The sequence below is a fragment of the Falco punctatus genome (assembly GCF_963210335.1).
Source record: "Falco punctatus genome assembly, chromosome: 5".
NCBI classification, from domain to species: domain Eukaryota; kingdom Metazoa; phylum Chordata; class Aves; order Falconiformes; family Falconidae; genus Falco; species Falco punctatus.
In genome coordinates, this window is record NC_137584.1 from 39,428,381 (window position 1) to 39,446,315 (window position 17,935).

Here is a 17,935-nt window from a genome sequence, read left to right on the forward strand (position 1 = left end):
TTCCAGTGTGCAGATACAGAGTGTAGGCAACCACCTAACACACACTTCAAAGATAAGACGGGAACCTTTCAGGTGCCATCCTCTTGAGGGGAAGCTCTGTTTGCTTCTCTGGGTTTGGAGAGTTACTGGTGGACTAAAAATTAAAAAAGCGGTGAAGACAGTACTTTTATTCAAAAGTTCCCTAGCTTTTTTTTTTCCCCCTCATCCAATTCCTGGTTCAGTGACATGCTGCAGATTGTGATGTGCAGCACAGCTCAGGACTCCAAGTATTCACCTTCAAGGCTTGTGGGCTAATGCAAGAATACCTTTGCAACAGGTTAATTACATTGCCAAGTAATGATACTTGTATAAGTACTCAGTTCATGGTAGCAGTTATTTTTAGTATAAGGGAAAAGATTAAAGCAAAAAATATCCTTCTTCTGTTTGGCATGAAATCGGGCTTTGCTAGTGAGGCAGCGTACTGTCTTAGCAAGGGCCTCTGAGGTTTCATTGAAGAGAGAAACTCTTTCCTACCGAGGGCAGTTACCCCTCCTGCACAATCAGGGAACTCAGAAGTGAAAGAGAACAGCTCAGATTTTGTACTCCTTTAAAACTTCACATTTTGTCCAAAGCTTTTCCAATGAAATGCAATGCATTGACTTCTCTGATTTATACTATTGAGTCCTCTGAACTCGACAGTCCTTTTACGTACTCCTTTTTCCAGTGTTTGCAGCTCATCCTGTCTAGCTATACTTCACAGCTCTTTAGTGGCAAAGTATCACAAGGGAAGAAGTTATGGGAAAACTTGTACTGCTCGCAATTTGTTAATTATGGACTTGGTTGAATGGTATTGACTTCAGTGGACTTTCAGTCAGATCCCATATACTACAGCATGCGTGCATGCAAAGCTTGTCTCTCTTGCTCTGTCTTTCTGAGACATCTGACTTTAACTAGGGATATCTGTATAGATTAGATTTTTCCTGATTCTATTTATTTCATCTCTTGCCTACAGTATTTATTTTAAATCTTATGAATAATTAAATTTATTTTGATAATTAATGCAATTTTTATGTTCAGACTAACTAGACTAACTATTTTTGCTTCTGTATCCTTTCTCTTTCTAGCCTTTGCAGTGATATTCTTAATTAAATTGTGACATCTGTTATCTGAATCCTCTTTTCCTCTCAGCCGTCTGCAGCTTCTCAGAGCACTCAAGTATTGTTTCTACCCCTTTCCAAGTGCAGAGAGTTAGTTTTAAAAATAAGCTCAGCAACTTCTACTGTAGATATTTACATTTACATATGACATGTATATTTTTACTGAGCTAACTCATTTTACTTCTGTCATACATAGCATTCATTCCTGTGTATCCATTATATCAGCTTCTCTTTCTGCATTATTACCATTGTACATATTGAGATTTAATTAAAGAGAACTTAGTAACACCTGGGATATAATGAAATCTGAACCAAAGGGTTTTCTTGCCATCTGAGTTTTTCTGAGTGTTTTTTCAATTACAGAAGTTTCTTTCCATCTAAAACAGAGTTTTCAGTGTTAACAGTATCCATATCAGCTGTAGAAAGGAAACAACTGCCCTCGTTTTATACCTCATCAGGCCCTGGGTTTTAAACAGCACATCACTGCTTAGGGCATCTGCACTGAGATATCTTGAACCCTGAGTGTATGTGGTTTTAAATCCATCTCTGAGTCTTTTCATGCTGTATATTCTGCTTGGGTTTGGAAGCATTGCACTTCCCCAGAGAGGTTACCCCATGTTATTTCATTGGAATCTGGTGACAAAATGCCAATATTTTAGCAAATTAAGAGATAAGCAAAGCACTGAACGTACTGAATTTTGCATTCAGTTCCAAAGAGTTAGAACCTTATTCATATTACTATGACATGATATCATCTAAACAGATCAAACAGATGAATGAAAGCAGCATGTTTTAAGGATCAGAAGTATTTGACAGATCAAGTTTTGTTTTACAAGGGGAATCTGGTAAGAATTGTTAATGTGAGCTCAGACAAATTATGGAAATTGAACCTGATATGATGGTCCTTCCAGTATTCCTGAGTTAGACAATTTCTTCCCCATGTCTGTTTAACGCAAGCCAGCCCACCACTCTCCAGTAAATAGATGTGTTCTTCTCTTTCTCTCTAGGTGATGTTTACAGAAGAGGATGTCAAGTTCTACTTAGCTGAGCTAGCCTTGGCATTAGACCACCTCCATGGTCTTGGAATTATTTACAGGGATCTAAAACCAGAAAAGTAAGTTAATGAGAAAGAATGAGCTGAAACGCAAATATGCGATATTTTAGCTCATTTCTGCTCCTTGTCATGCTAGTAAGTCAAAAGGTGCCAGAGGCTCTGCCTTCCTTCTTGTATGTGAGACTCTACAAGAAGACCCCCACCAGCAGTAGGATCTCCATATCATATCATATCATGTCATGTCATGTCATGTCATATCATGTCATGTCATGTCATAACGTATCATATCACATCATATATTTTAACATGAAGCCAAATATTTTGACTGCTACAGTGTGATGGGGCCTCTGTGTGCCCGGCCTTCAGTTTAGTGAATGATCTCAGTGCAGGATTCACATCTCTGTGCCTGTGACTTCAGCATCATTCTCCCATTTGCAGCGTTTAATCTGGCCATCCCTTTGTTGCAGTTTAAACTGCTCAAAGCAACTTCACTTCTAGCTCATCCAAAATATGTCATGGTACTGTTCAGTTTTATTGTAGCCATTGCTTAAAGTAAATGAGCATCTTTGAAAACTAGAGTTCATATTAGTTCATGAAAGACACGATAATCAGGATTTTAAAACCACTTTTATTAACAATCCAAAATATTTTCCCAAGAATTAGTCTAGCTTATATTTGCAGCTATTTTCTATTCCTAATGTGGTACTATGGAGCATTTTCCTTTCTCTTTTTTCTTTGTAGTATGTCTGTGGACTAAATGACACCCTTAGAGTTATCACTGGGAGTGACGTGATATTGGTTTTTTTCTGTGCTACTTGCCTGGTGCTTGCCTGCATCTTCTATGCCAACTCCAGTAAAACAGGCCGTAACATTTCAAAGCTACCAGACTTTTAATGTAATGGTCACCATTATTTAAAATAGATGACCACTGATGGTAGTCTAGCTGTTGCTTACACTTCCAAAGTATAACAGCAGAGCAGCCTTTTCCTTCTATGACATGAAATTAAAAAATATGCAGCTCTTTCTTTAAAATGGAGTGCTATTGCTTTCACACCCATGGACAAAATAGAGACCAAAAGCGATGGAAGTTGGACTTTGTAGGTGAGGAGTTGAAGGAGAGGAAGGGATTTCTCTACAAGACAGTACTATGTGATTTAAACTGAATTTTATGTTTTGGTTATAAAAATCATAGTAGTAGTACCATATAAATGCATACAGATGTATATAATGAGACCTCTCAGTCCTTTGGGCTATAGACTCTTTCATAGGTGACTGAAATTTCCAGTCTTGCCCTTTTATGCAACCAAAACTGACAGAGTCTTTGGCAAATACAGGAAGTTATCCTCCAAGTTAAATAACTGAAGGGAGAAGCTACCAGTTTGTTACTAATATGAAACACAGGTAGGCAGCAGTCACACTGTAAGTGCCACTGTCACGTGCTGTTGCATCATCTGCCAGTAGCTCTTTGGTTTTAACTTAACTCTCAATTGCTGTTTTGTTCGTTCAGCATCAACCAACATGTACATAATAGAATAACTCCAATTATAGGTTTTCCATTTTAAACCTTCTTTCTAGTGAGTGTTAGTATAAATCACGCACCACTTTTCTTTCCGGTGTTAGGTGATGCTGGTTTTGAAGGTAACATATGACATACAAAGCTGCTATTAGAAGGCATTCAAGTATGAGCCTGTATATTCAAATATAAGTCACAGTGTTGTTACATTTATAGGCAAATGCCGTAATTTTTTGCTTTACAAGGAGTTAGAAACTAAGGAGAAAATTAAGTGCGTGTCAAAACTATTCACTGTATTTGAGATACTGAGAAGCTGATTTTTCAGCATTCTCAGCATTAAGTGCCACTTTGTGTGCACAAAGTGCATCTCTCACTGACTTCAGTTGCAAGTGAGACCACTTGAAATTTCAACAGACCAAACTGCAGTGCCTGTTTCAGGGATCAGTGAATTGAGAATTTAAAGCTCCCCTAAGAAAGGAAAGTGTCACTGATTTGCCGTTGTCACATAGAAGTATGTTGAAAAGGCACAGATGGAATCTGTTCTCTGTGCATTTTTGTCTGAGCTGAGACCAGCCAGCCAGCCCCTTCACTGCACTGCTCTGCTAAAATCCCTGGGTATTACCTGTTCTGACAACTGCAGCAAGTTTTCTCTGGAAGAAAACAAAAAAGTATCATCATGTAACTAAAGACCATTACACAGTGAGATCACTGTGTAAAGTTAAGGTGGCAGCCCTCATTCTTGTATTTCCTAACTTTTGAATATATGGTTTATGGTCTTTAATGTACAGTTAAATACATACCAGTGATACAGTTGAACCTGGATACAACTGTCATAGTATAAAATTACTTTAGAAAAATATAACTGTTGTTGTACAGGACAGGGAATGACCTAGACTAGTATAAGTCTAATTTATACCTGGGGATAAATCAGGATACCTGATTGAAAACCATATCCTCCGAAAATAGCTTTATAAGTGCAAAGCATATGTGTAGTCATGCCTAGGACAGCAGAGTATGACAGCCTACAATTTCACTGGAACTTTAGGTTCAGATTAAAAGATCAGGTACAGCAGAAAAAAATATTTATTCTGAAGGGGGGGAAAGTGCTATATTTTTAAGTTACATCTGGGAAATGATAGCTTTCTAAATAAGACAATAAAATAAAATTAGAACATCTCAGGATGTTCTCATCCTCCCCTTGCCTCTGGGCAGGCTCAAATATATCACAGTCATTACAGGTGTGTTGCTAATGTAGTCTTACCTAGTAGTCTTAACTTAGTGCTTACCTAGTAGGTAATCTGAAATGTCTTTGCTGTAGTTGGAGCTCATTGCTCTTTGGCCTGTGCCCCTAGACTCCCCGACCTGCTTGCTCTGCTCTCAGCAGCAGCCTCAGGGGATTGTGAGCACATCTTTATCCTTGGACCCTCCTCTGTACCTTAAACAATCCAGCTGCTGAACTCTTCTTCACCAGTCAGTCTTTCTAGGGGTTCAGGAATTCTCATTCCTCCCCTTTGTTTTTTCTTGACCTGTGTCTCCTCTGAAGTGCAATGTACAGAATTACACCCACGTCTTCAGGAGAACTGTTACCAGTCTGATTAGAGCACAATGTTTACTCTTACCAGATTTGCAGAACTGGAGATAAATTAATTAGTTTTTAATTTCCCGATTCTCTCTTCCCCCTTTGTTAAAGATAGACACTGCATTTGACCTTCTTTCATTGTTCAGTGCTTTTGCTGTCCTCCAGAAGCCTCCAAATGTAACTGTTAATAGGTTAGAGATTGCTTCAGTCAGCTTTGTAAGTATCCTGAAACAAAGTTCATCAGAATTGTTTGTGTCAAAGAAGACTAGTTAGAAAATAGCACCGTTCAGACCACTTGAAAGAATCCTCAGTACAGTAAAATTTAAGGTTCGACATTTAAGATTCCCTGAGCAAAAATCCATATTAACAATTCAAAGCTATGAATTAATTTTAAGTGCAACCAGAATATATACTCTGGGAGTTTTTAAAGTTAGCTGTACTTCCTTTAAAAAGGCAAGCAATTGAATTTTCTGGTTAAAGTCTTGTTTAGAACAAGCAGATGCTTCCTGTAAATTGTTGCAGCCCAATTCTTCTCCTTGGGTTGTCTTGGTGGTTTCAGTGGCATCCCTTGTGGAACAAGATACTGTTCAGTCACACTGAAACCCATGGAGTGAGTTACATGGTGAGGCATGTCTCCATTTAAGAACTGCGTGATCAAGCTATTAAGTACAGTAAATATACCGAAACAGAAAAATGGGAACTTATTATAAAGTAGTATATGATGCGTATGTTATTTCTTATGCTGTGGTTTAAGGGTATGAGTGACTCAGAAGTAACCCTACGTTCTGCAAATGCACAGACTTTTTTATTTATCTTTGCCTTTTCTATCTCCAGGTACCCAGATGCACCTTGATACAGTTCTGTCATGGGGGCTTATTTATGAGGAGTGGTTTACGCTGTAATGCCCTTAGCTGTCTGTACAAGGGACAGCTCATATAACTGCTCATATAACAACTCCAGTAATGTCGAACTATATTTAAAAAAAAACAAACAAACAAACTGCCACTGTTTAATGCAGCATGTTGCAAACCTTACTAATTAATTTATGAATGTAGCTTCTCTGTGTAGAAAGGGAAGATCTGAGAATCAGCAAAGGACAAAGACTTACGGTGGAAAATAACCATCATCTTCCACTGAAGTAAGCAGTCCCTTTTTGGGACTTCATGGTGTCAATTTAGCCACAGCAGAGATGAGTTTGGTGTAAGAGTGTTCAGCGCAGTGAGATAGTATGGGGTCATGCAACCACTGAAATGTCAGAAAACATGGAGAGTTTCTGAGAACCTTCATCTCTTTGGGAGATATTTGGACACTCCACTCTATCTGGTACTTTCACAACAAAACCTGCGATCAAATTTAACACTCTTTATGAAGTTTCAGGTTTTCTTTCCAACCTGAAAATTTGGCTACCATTTCTGAAAAACATGGAGTGTGGGTTGAATTTTCTGCAAATCTGAGCTGACTTGGAAAGAAACTTAAATCATCAAATAAAAAAAACCCCAGCATTCCAGCTTTAATAGATTTGGCAGATCTTCTCGTTGATTTAGATATGTCAGAGTTCGAAGTGAAGCCTAAAAGACATGACTCAAAACTAAGAAAAGAGAGAGAGAGAGAAACAGGAGACAATTGCTTTGGCCTAGATTCAAGACATGCTATAAAATAATGTCAACAAGTAATAACAAAGGCTTTTTATCCCTTGCTAAAGTTACAGCAAAAAATTAATATGGAGTTTGCAGTCCTAAGTTCTACTATGAGCTGCTTCTGTAATTTGGTGTATGTCATTCCCCCACTACTACCTTAGCTGTCCTGCCTCTAACATGGAGATATTCAGCCTTGATTTTCTCAAGGCATACTTTTAAATTGTCGGTGAAAGCGTTTGAATGTTTGTGGGATGAGTCTGAGGCTAAAATGTTGTTGTTTTGAAATAACAGGTTGACAATGACAGCATCCTGTAAAAACAGTCAAACCTTAAACTGAACAAATAAAATGGAAAAAAGTCATAGTGAAAGGTTATCACTCAATGGGATTATAGCCTCTTTGAACATTTAAAAGTAGTCTACTTCTTATAGTTTTTTATAATTTCAAAACAATGATTTAGGTAAAAGTTTTTTCCCAAGCCTGAATCACAACTTCTGGTTCTTTTTTCCCTCCTGCAAAATAATACTAGCTTATTTCAGATTAGCTGATCCTGCAAACCATAGCTAAAGTAATTGTGATTGTCACAATAGAATTTCTACTACAGACAGCATAGGATAAAGAGGAACTGCAAAGTGATAGAGATAGAAAGAGAAGACAGAAAGTATGATCAGATAGTAAGTTTGCTTCTACAGTCAAAGGAAAACCATTTGTCTCTTGTAATTTGGATGCTTAGAAGCAGGTACGGTTTTTGTTTCTTAATGTCACTCTAAGATAACTCAGTGCAACGGGTTTTGGTTTGGTTTGGGTTTTTTTTTCTCACTGTTAGCATATTTTTTTTTATTTACATCAAATGTAATTTTCAGTTCAAAACCATACCATTGTATGTGTTGGCAGATGGCAACTGTGGAAACACCCAGCTGTCCAAAGGGTGCTGCCAGGGGCCACAGGGGAAGCTGCAGGCAGCTGAGGGCACTGTATGAGGGTGATTAGGGAACGTGAGACGGAGGAGGGAACTGTAGATCAAGTTTTAGGGGATATAGGACACACATCCATAGGAAACCAGGATCCGTTCATTTTACTGCTCGTGCAAACATTAAGTGTGAGAAAGCCTGTTGTATGCTTCTGGCTTGCTTAGCCTAAGGCAGTATTATCAACGCGATAGCTGCGCTGGTATTGCCTCCATACCTTTCATGAGGGGAAGGGATGAAAAACATGTATTGTATACACAGAAAAGCAGCATGGATTTTCAGTAGGACATTTGTAAAATACAAAATCGATGTTTCTGGGGAAAACCCCACAACCTTTGAACTGCATTGTTATTTATAGGGGCTTCCTGGGTGTGGGGCAAAATTTTGGGTGATTTCTGTGAACTTAACTCCCCTTTGCTGTTTTTCCAGAGCCAGGTCTGTGGAGTTGATATGTTCATGCTCACTTCCACACTGGCAGGTGCTTTATTCTGTTCTCTTCTGAAACACAAGCCTCTCATTTAGGGATTGCAGTTACAAAAATACATTTAAACATGCCTGTTTTAGGCTAATACTTCAAAAATTATGCCTTGTCAAGAAATCTGGGGAGAAAGAATAGAGGTAAAGATGCTTTTATTGAGAAGAAAATTCTTTAATTATTGAACACACAGTAGTGACTCAGCTGCTGGCCTTTGTTTGATCCTTTCTTTGATGAATTACACAATAACAGTCTGTTCTAAACACACAAATGAATGACAGAAGATCTTATCTTTTCAATTACATTTCAGCACAGAGACAACCTTTCACAAAACCGCAGCCCAATGTGTTTGTTTCACTTCTGTCTTATTTTCTTCCTGAATAATTGAATTAAAGTGACTCTCTAAGAGAAGGGAAATACACAGATAGCTGACACCTTGCTAGATCATTTTGAAAAGAGAAATATGCTAAATCTATTTAGAACTGAAGAAACACTACCCTCATTTCTGTGTCAGTATTTATAGGCAGAAAAGTTACCAAAATTCATTATTTTTCAGTGTGGTGTTCCTTCTTGTTTCCATAAAAACTAGCAATGCTTTTTGGGAACTACAGTCATTTTTCTTACAGAAATGTTGGAGTGCCTTTGTGAGAATAAAGTATGTTGGCAGGTGGCAAACGTGAGAACACTTGAACTTGGCTTCCAGGCTGAATTTTCATTTATGTTTCTGGACAGAATAAATCAGCAGGGTCTGAGATCCATGCAGTTAGGCAGTGACTAGTCATTGTGCTCTGTTTTATTATTTCAGCATGATCGTATCTACCTTTGGAGTTAATTTTAGGTCCAATGAATCCAAGCCATGATTATTTGTGTGCTTGCCTTTATTATATGAGAAAAGCAGAAAACCTGTAGCTCCTTCTTCTGCTGGAAGCAGATACTCTGCAGTTGCTGGCTTTGAACACTCTGTTCTTTCTGAGCTCAGTTTGCATGCCCACCCTGAGCATGCTATGGAGTAAGGAAGAGGGTCCCCATACAACTGCCACAGGCCGTGCATGCTTCAGACATGAAATTAGATGGAGCTTTGAGGATCTTTCTTCTTTCTGGAGGCTTATAATGCACTGATGGTTTATTTACATATGTATTTGAGTCTTGCACATCTCCATTTCAGTCTTAAACATGTTTTATTCATGTTTGTTAACTGCACTCTATGCCTGCCTAATGAATGAATGTTTGCTTTTTTACTTTACAGCATTCTTCTTGATGAGGAGGGCCACATTAAGGTAACAGGTAAGTGAGGAACGGAAAACTTAATGTCTACAAGCTCATTTATTTTTTTTCTGCAGTTTGTTACATGCATCTTGGTCTTTGTTTGGAAAGAGTTTGTTTACAAAAACTCACAATCCAGAAGAGTTTGAGTGTTGGGCTTCTCTTCTCTGCAATTCATCAAGCATCCATGCTGCACAGCACATGGAGAACGTAGCATTTTCTTGGTGAAATTATACTCTCGACTGATACGAAGCATGCAGGCTTGGCTGCCTACCACCGTGGATGGAAGGATGCTTCCAATATGACTGCTCACTCCAGATTAAACTCTCTGAGCTATAACTGTGCAGAGGACACCTGGAAAGACATCCCTTTCCCACCCTGGCGATGCTGTCTGGCCATTCTTTTCACTGTGTCCACTTGGGTTTATTATTCCTAATGCTTTGGTTATCTGAGGAAGAATCCTTGCCAGCATTGTCTTCTTCAAACCCAAACTGTGATTTTTTCTGCTTATTTAAACTCCCTCTTCTGCTTTGACCCAGAACCTCATCCTGAACAAAGGAAATGATACACCTACTTTCAGAATGTATTAACAAATGCCAACCAGGCACTCGACATAGGGAGGGCTTCAACACACATGTGCCTGTGGCCTTTCTCCACACAGGCAGAAGGGTGTTTCACTGGCTGGTTGGTGTGTTTTGTTTGAATAGTTTAAGTGAGCAAAAGTGTAAATAATCATTTTTATAGGCCTGACAAGTCTTTTTCATTTCAATCTATTTAGATTTTGGTCTGAGTAAAGAAGCCATCGACCATGACAAGAGAGCATATTCATTTTGTGGGACAATAGAGTATATGGCCCCAGAGGTGGTCAACCGACGAGGACACACGCAGAGTGCCGACTGGTGGTCTTTTGGCGTACTCATGGTAATGGAAAAGTTGTCTTTGTTGGAGGGGTGGCTGAAGGAGTGATCAGAGCCCTCAGATAAAAAGTGCCACTTTCAGCAGTTATGGGTATATAGAAAAGTAGATGTGTAGTGATTGCTTGATCATTTTCATTGCATCAGCGACAGTGAAGCAGCTGCTCCTGGAAGTATATGAGGTAGCATTTGGTGCTAGGTTCTCTCTCTTCCTTCTTACAGTCCTTTGCTGTCTCAGTTGGTTAACATGAGTCATGAGTATTTCTGCTGCACAGAAGCAGGCCAGGGCAAGCTTGGAAGAGCACAATCATTTCAGAAGAAATATCTGCTTTTTCACTGACATGGTTTCTATTAGGGAGCAGTTCCTCAAGCAGCAATTTTCAGATGTTCAGGACATCCTCTTAGACAAACTCAGAAATTTACTCTCTTTTTCTACAAAATATAGATTAGAAAGGACATTTATTAGTGGGCACCCTGAATGTTTCACAGGACTTCAGTGGTTCTTTTGTCATTCATCTGTCTCCTTCACATCAGCATTGCTGACTCTGGTTCCACTAATGAGATTCAGGTAGTTTTTGGACTGGTGGTGGATCTCCTGTAGTCTTATTAGCTGGTGGGAGACTGTCACTCAAAACCTCAAAAACCTCTCTTTTCTTCTGGTGGGAAAAGAAAACAAATACATACAGGCACTGTACCATCCCTCCTTTCTTGGTTTGCCCCATTTTGCTGTGCCTTGATTATGACTAGTTTGGGATGTTTGCGTTGCCCTGAGTGCCTGCTGCTGTTGGTTTTAAAATGATGTAGTGAAACAGTTTTAAAATGACGGCTCATCACAGTGGGGAAATCATCAGAAACGGACATAAATATCAATTGACACAGAGGAATAGCTAAGAATTTGTCTTTTACTTACATGTCTTTGCATTAGATTAACTATCCCAAAGTTGTAGTTTTTCTCCACTGTTGCTTAACCTTTAAGAATCCTGCAAGATATTCTGGAGGTAGTTCAAGTGGAATCAATATGAGAAACTGTGCTAATTAATTTTTATACATGAAAATCAATGAAAAGTTAGTTGAAATGCAACATTAATTTACCAAATATCAGTCATGCTAGATTAATCTGATATTTTACTTGATGAGACAGCTGTCTTTTTCTAAACAAAGTAAATTAAATGGATTGCATGAGCCTCCATTATAATAAAGTATTTGATACGGTGTGCAAGGGAAATTCATTAATTGAAGATACTTTCTAGCCCAATAGTTGTCCAAAGGTGGTATCATACCTATACCATCTGTGAATGCATCACAGGGGAAAACACCACAGAGAGAAAAGGGCTATTTCAGCTAAAGACTAATGTTGCCCCAAGAGCAGGTAGGAGTAAACTCTTCGTTAAATGTCGTTAGTCTGGAAAGCAGAAGAAAGCTTGAGAAGTGAGGCCCTGGAAAACACTTGCCAAGAAGAGTTCTGCGAGAGGTATCTGACTACAGTGGAGCTGCTTGGCTTATGAGAAGGACCCAATAACATCCTCCTGAGCGCTGCAGTATTTGACACTGAGATGCAGCATCAGCAAAGTTTTTCAGAGAGGTATTGAACCCCCCTCAAACCAGCAATCTAAAATTAGGTGTTCAGGTGCTGACCTGCTTCCTCCAGCACTCATCCAGCCTCTTCAGCCTGTGATGCCATTGTTGCTGAGGAGGACGAACAGAAGATCAAGAATAAGTTGTTTTGTGACACCATTAGTTTTTTTAAAGCTATATGAATGCTGTAGGCTTTATGAAACAGTTATTCCCAGCATCATTTTATCAAGCATAGTGCTGTCCCTTGATCGCAAACCCAAACCCAAAAAATGCATTTATTACTCTTATAGGGATACATTCAGATAATGTAGATGATGATGCTTTCTCCTGAAGTGTGCAGGCTGCAGGTCTACTCATGTGTTCAGTGCACGGCCACCAATAGGCAATGCAATACAGCGCAGCACTGCAGCTGTGGCTGATACTGCACCTCACCATGGTCATCATGGCTCCCTTGCAGAACCAGGGCAGAAGCATAAATTAACATGGCAATGTGCTTTTCTAGTACAGCTCCCTTTCCTGTGGCATAGAAGCTATTTTAGGTAGCTATTTATTACACTACATACCACAATCTGTAGAGGATGTTTAAATTCTGTTTACCCTTAAGTAGACAACTGGTGCCATCAAAGGAAGGAAGGATAGGAAGCCAACATGAAAACTAGTGAGAATTTGGGGTGGAGAGGGCCTATATCACTGATCTAGCTTGTTGACAGTAGTTAGTCTAAGTAAGTATTGTAATTTATTATATGACTTTAAAAGGAGTGGGACAGCCTTATCTCCTATGGCCACAGATCCATTTGTGGATGCTCAGCACTTCTGAACCATATAAGTTTATTCAGGAAAATCAATAGGTTATGTCCCATATAATAGATATATCCCAACGCTTTAGATTTTTTATTATGTATTTAGTTTTGGAGGATAGCTGTGCCTTCTCACTATCTGTCTCCAGTTAAATGATGATATATTTGGTGTATAGATTGTTTTTCTTTCACCTGCTAATGAACTCGGCTCCTTCCTCCCTGCTTTTTGCGAGGCTTTTTTTTTTCCTCCATCTCTTTTTCCATCCCCTCCCCCAGGGACTCAATGTGTTAGAATTAGAAAAGATAACAATCCGTATAAAAGAAGATTAGTTAGAGTAAATTCTTTTATCTGTAAGCTAATGCTTTAGGCTTTTGAGTGCTACCACACATCATAGACAAAAGCAGCTGTAATCATTTCAATCTTTTATTCCTTTTTGAAAATTAACTGGCTGGGGCAGAAAAAGGGTATTTCCATACACTAAAGGTGTGCTGTCTTTCCCTCTGCTCATTTCTCCTTGTTTTCCTTGGTCTGTCACTTGTATGGTCTATTAGGGAAGCTGATTTTCTGCCAGTCAGAAAAACTGAAGAAAATTAAATGGCATCCAAATGATTTATTAGCATTTCCTCTCTAAGTAATTTGCAGTATAATGTGAAATGTACAAAGAAAATACACCAGTTGGCGGAATATGCATAGATTGAAAGGAATTGAATGCAATAGTGTAACTCTCACACCTAAAATTTCGATCAAAAGGGGAACATATTAGGTAGATAGTGATAAAATGGCCTGTAACCTAGCCATCAAAAGAGCAACCAACCACTCTCTTGTCTGGTCTGTTCTGTGAATAAGGGATTAATGCTACAGTAAGAAGAGGCAGGTTGCTGGCAGCTACTTGCCAACCTGCATTGACCAGGGCACAGGCTAGAATCAAGCTGAGTGATCCTTGAAGGCAACCTTAAATGAGGTGTGTTGTAATTATTAATATCAAAACAAACTTGTCTGAAAAAGTCTAAATTCTGGTCTTGACTTATTCATTATGTTATTAATTATTTTATTATTATTCAGTGGGAGTTTTACTATCAACAACAGTAAAACTTCATTTACTACCAGCTAAGTCTTTGACACAGGCCACAGAACTAAAACCGTTACCTGCTCTGTTCATTTGCTGCTCAGTTGGTTTGAATTGTTTCATGGTAGCTTAGTATGTGTCAATGGGTATAGTTATACAAATCTTGAAATTCACCCTTTCCAAGCATTCTAGAGGACAGTACCTGCTTCTCATGTAGTGTGTGATGACAACTGCTGGGACCCAGTTAAAATTTTGTAGTGGTGAGTTTATGTGCTTTATCATGACCAGACGGATTCTGTTTTCTGCCTTCCTGCGTCTTACTCATTGCATTGGAGATTCTGGATAGGCCATATTCTACAAAACCTTTGTATCAAGAGATCTGAATGAACAAGCAATTGGCTTAAACTATTAGAAAGTTTTGTGTATGACTAATACTTTTTCAGCTGTGCTGCAGGAGCCTGGATGCCCACACTGCCATCTCTGAATCCCAGATAAACTGGTCTGCATGATATAGCAAGCACAAGTCTCTTGGAAGGCCTCTCAAAGCAGTGGTTTTGTAGTTCATCATACCAGCTGATTTACAAGGCCACAGACCTCATGGAGTTTGTATCTGGTTTAGTTCAAGAAAAAAATGCTGTACACCTTTGAGATTCATGTGAGCAGAGAGGGGAATATAACTAGAGAAAGAAGAGGTTTGATGACTCATTAGGCAGTCCCAAATAAAAAGAAATGTGTTTATATTCTCAGCAATGTATGAATGTGTAAGTAGTGAAGTCTTCACAATGAAAGAAAATATCCTTTTCGTATTCAAAGTAGTCAGCTCTGTAGTAATTTTGTAGTAGTAAAAATTTTGCATTGAAAAAATCAATGTGAGACATCTAAGCAATACAATCTTCTTTTGCAAAATCCCATCATAACACTTGTTTTATTCCCAGTGCAAGAGATGGGCTTCATGAACAGTATTTTGAATGTTTATGCTAGCCGCTACATGAAGGTATTCAAACCCTTTGCAAACACTAATTCTTTATGCTTCACACCTAGCAAATAATGAAAAATACTTAAAGCATTTTACAAATTATAAAAGTGGGTGGCTGACCAGGTCCAAGCTACTTGGAAAATGACTGGAAGTGCTGTGAGGGGAACCCAGCCATTCTGACAAAAGCATCTCTCTCTGCTCTCCAAAACTGAGTGGTACCAAGTTTCTCTGTAACACTGAATTTTATCTTAGGCTCTTTTAGCAGACTTGGGCTGAAGTAATTTTCACGGTCTTCTCTCCTTCCATCTGCTGGGAAGATTCATCTGGCAATCACCCCAGGCTGTGGATTTTTTCTCATTCATTATCTTTCTCAATGACCTACTAGGGTCACTTCTGGAATGTATTCCCTCAGGAAAGGTGGCCCTCTTTGCCAAGGTCTTCTCACATGTATTGCTTCTGGGGTCTCCAGTGCTGGTGTTTCACCTACTGAAGTTGGAGATTGCCCTGAAAACTAGAGAAGGAAGCACTGCACAGTATGCCAAGACCTAAAGCAGGGGCTGGATTAGATGACTCCTGAGGCCCCTTCCCATCAAGCTTTAATTTTGTGGTTCCCTTAATAGGCAGCTGAACCTGAACAGGGAATATTTGCCTTTCTTGCTGAATATTGGTACAGAAAGGAAGTCAAAGTTGGAGGGAGGCACAGCCTTCTGAAGTACTGGCTAACAGAAGGTGGCCTTCCACAATACCCAGGAAGCAAATCACTGGGAGTCAAGGAGTAAACAGATGGTTTATACAGATGGGGAAGTGGGGAGAGTGAAAACTGAGTCTCTTGGCAAAACTATAGGGTCTGCTTTAGGAGCCAAAAACACTACAGAGTTTCTTCACACCTAGGCTCAGCTCCTTGTCAACCTGCTGTGACCCATACAACTCTGTATTCATGTGCCAGGGTGTTAGCAGCCAGTGCTCACTTCTGTTTGCATGTTTGCGTTTAGCCAGATTTTTGATTTTTTGAAAAAATAAGCAGAAAAACAGGTTGTTATGCAGTAAAGTGGTAGCTTTAACTGATGACATTAACTATTTCAATTATTTTTTTCAGTCTTGTTATTTCATTGTTAACCTTCATTAAATTTAACCAGCACTGCAATTGAGAAACTGATGCTTTCTTCCAGCTGCTGCTTAGTTGAGTTCATTGAAGTAAGAAGCTCTGGTACATTTAACTCATGTAGCTGTCTTTAAATATTGATGTTAAGTGCATTTTTTCTGAACCTGAATTAATCTTAACATTAGAGCTGCGTAATTGGAGACATGTGGTAACAAAGTGCTAGCCATTAGAGCAGAGCCGTAAATATTCCCTGCAGCCTCCAGGATGGTCATTTCCCCTGCTCCCTCCTGCAACTTCAAATTTCTTTTTTCCTTCCTTCCTTCCTTCCTTGCTCCCTCCCTCCCTCTCTCTCTCCCTCCCACTCTCTTGGACACTGCATCTGAATTTCTCGCCTTTAGGTTTCTTGGCCCCTTGCAGCCACGGTGCATTTGCAGCTCTTTCTGTGATACCGTGGTGGGTAGGAACTAGTCATCTTCTTCTCACATAGTCACTGACCAGGCAGTTGCTTATATCTGTATCATCTGCATCAGCACTGTCAAGCCCATTTCTGCCAGAAGAAATGAGCTGTAGCAGTCATTCAGTACTGTTACATTAGATTTATTATAAAATAATCTGAGCAAGTGTAAGTGAACATTAGGTACTTACCTGAACATAAACTCTTTAGAAATCCTGAGGAGGGTTTGGTACAATACATACCACCTCTGCTGCTGCCCTGGGAAGCAATGTCTCTGCTCCTCATCCTCAGCATATCTGAACACTTTTACCAGGGCTAAGGCAGTAATAGGTCAGAATTACCTTGAAGATGGCGTTTGAGCTCCAGTGTCATTTAGGCAGTTTTAAAAATTCTTCTCCATTGTATTTCTCTCTAGAATACGAGCTGCTTTCCCCCAGGCAGCTCTTCTCTTGACTCTGGTAGGCCAAGCAGGAGTTAACACATTTGTGTTTTCCAGATCTTGCTTATGTTTGTCAGCCGTACACACTTTTAAAAAGCATTTTCTCCTTATTTCTACTATGTCTTTTATCGCCTTGAGGTACTTTGTTACTAATGCAGATTAATCCTTCAATTAATTATAGTCAATTAGTAATCTGGCTTCTAAACCTTGCCTCTGCCCTCCTCCCAAAAATACAGTAACAATTTCACGGTTACAGTTTTCTTACGTTTTTTTATGGTATGGCCATATTTAATCTGGGGAAAAAGCAGAGTCAGGCTGTGGGGCAGTCTGACACAGGTTTTGGCAATGAAAGCATCCTTTTTTTGCACAAATGTGCTTCCTGAGAGCAGTGAAGCTACTTGTGTAATAAGGTACAAGAACTACATAAAGGTTGCAGAGTCTGTCCTACCTTAACAGGTTTTTAATTATAGCAATGAATATTAATTAGTAGGTACTTAATATATTAGAAGGGATCCAAAGTCTGAGTCACAGACATAAGTAACAGTTCTCCTTACCCTCAATGGACATTGTCCTCCTTTGTGCCTGAGCTGCATTATGTTCTTGATGTCTTGGTGTTTGTCATAACCTTCATCATCCCTCAGTCAGAGGAACCAGCTGCCGCTCATACCCTCACAAAACACGGTGGCAAGAGCTGCGTGAAAGATCTGATATAACAGACAAGCTTCTTTAGCTGGGGTTTTTGTAGTTTTTATTACAAATGTGAAATTCCTGTCAAATTTACTGAAAGCACTGATCTGTTTCAAAGGAACCATAACTGACTGATGTTTTCACGTGTACATTAAGCAAATCTTTGATGATGATTGCTAAGTTTTGCTTTGAAATTTGGGTTCAGTTAAATGTGACACTTGCAAAATTCATCACTAAATACAGCCAGGGAAACCAAAGTGGGAGAGAAAAAAGCACACTCAAATGCCTTGAGAATGTGGGG

The 17,935-nt window shown here is 39.2% G+C and overlaps 1 protein-coding gene across 3 annotated transcripts in view; it reads left to right on the plus strand.

The window, feature by feature from the left end:
* RPS6KA2 (ribosomal protein S6 kinase A2) overlaps positions 1-17,935 on the plus strand; it is a 315,925-nt gene that overhangs the window by 242,056 nt on the left and 55,934 nt on the right. For all 3 annotated transcript variants that reach the window (XM_080388976.1, XM_080388978.1, XM_080388977.1), the window contains 3 exons: positions 2,144-2,250; positions 9,607-9,644; positions 10,402-10,544. In XM_080388976.1, the coding sequence (XP_080245102.1) occupies positions 2,144-2,250; positions 9,607-9,644; positions 10,402-10,544 (288 nt within the window). The remainder of the gene's footprint in view (positions 1-2,143; positions 2,251-9,606; positions 9,645-10,401; positions 10,545-17,935) is intronic.